This window comes from Trachymyrmex septentrionalis, unplaced genomic scaffold, assembly GCF_001594115.1.
Source record: "Trachymyrmex septentrionalis isolate Tsep2-gDNA-1 unplaced genomic scaffold, Tsep1.0 scaffold69, whole genome shotgun sequence".
Taxonomy (NCBI): domain Eukaryota; kingdom Metazoa; phylum Arthropoda; class Insecta; order Hymenoptera; family Formicidae; genus Trachymyrmex; species Trachymyrmex septentrionalis.
In genome coordinates, this window is record NW_017305873.1 from 883,193 (window position 1) to 884,470 (window position 1,278).

A 1,278-nucleotide genomic window follows, 5' to 3' on the forward strand; every position below is an offset into this window, starting at 1 on the left:
AACAATCACATATCGGGTGAGTCTTGATGTCGAATTAAACGTAGTTTCCGAACGGTTGAACAATCAAATGTATTAAAAATATATCTTGGTAAAGTTCTAGTTGATAAAAAGATAAATTAAATTAAAATAAAAAACAACAAAAAAACGTACCAAAAAATCTACGCATAAATGAGATAAAATACCGGAAGTCTAATAAAATTTTTACCTCTGTTATTTGTAATATACATTTTTGTGAATTTTAAAGAAATGTGTTGACTCTTACTTTGCCCGATATTTATTTTTATTTATTTTGTTTAGAAAGAGTCCTTTGTTTTGTTATTTAATCTAATTATTTGATTTTATTCCTGATATTTAATATATAAATATATAATATCGCATTGTAGGAATTTAATTTGATCGAGAGAAGAGAATTGGCACCTTTGCAAGAGCTAATAGAGAAATTGACGGCGAAAGACGCGCGATGAGTCTACTATCTACGAGCCACTCGTCCTCTCGAAACTTTTCCAAAGAATCTCTCAACCATGCTATCTTCGCTAACCCACACATATTACATTATTTAAACTGATCTATTAATTGCTAACTCCACGATCTGCCTCTGTTTCAAAGAATTGGCAAAGATGGCAAAAACATGCCGCCGCTTCGAAAATATATAAGCGATTGATAACAGGAGAAAATACCTACAGTGTTCGCTCTGAAACATTCTTCTCTGACGGCGCATAGATATAGTCTGTATACTCATTATGTGCACACTTATAAAAAGAGAGAGAAAAATTTATCGAGTGGATAAAGACAACAAGACGGAAGTTATAAGATGGCGTGATCGACTTTGTAACTCAGTTTTTTCCAAACGTTCTCCAAGCACGTTTCAATCGTAATTCATCAATCACACTGCTGATACACGAAGGAGAGATATGTAAGTACGAAGTGCACATTTCGAGGAAAAAACGAATTCGAAAATTCTAGGTACACGCGTCTCTGTTTCACAAACAAACAAGATTAATCGTAATGCTCGTGGGTATTCTGCAATTTTGTTATTATATGCTGCTCTACTGTCAGGTGTAAAAATACTGTCGCTATTATATAACTGTAGAAATTACCGATGCTTCGTATGGCTATGTACAAATGCGATGGCATATTGTGAATTTCGTATGGTTACTTTTACGTTTAGGGATAGTTTTGTAAACAATTATTTCCTATCATTTCTCGGATTAGTATCCCTTATCGTAATATTTTTTATCGAGAAATTACACATTGTTGGTATAATAACACACACACTAT

At 32.9% G+C, this 1,278-nt stretch overlaps 1 protein-coding gene across 2 annotated transcripts in view; it reads left to right on the forward strand.

The window, feature by feature from the left end:
* LOC108753366 (MOB kinase activator-like 1) overlaps positions 1-1,268 on the forward strand; it is a 6,985-nt gene extending 5,717 nt beyond the window's left edge. For both annotated transcript variants that reach the window (XM_018494892.1, XM_018494893.1), the window contains exon 6: positions 384-1,268. In XM_018494892.1, coding sequence (XP_018350394.1) covers positions 384-464 — 81 coding nt within the window. In that variant the 3' untranslated portion in view covers positions 465-1,268. The remainder of the gene's footprint in view (positions 1-383) is intronic.
* The last annotated feature ends 10 nt before the right edge of the window (positions 1,269-1,278 follow it).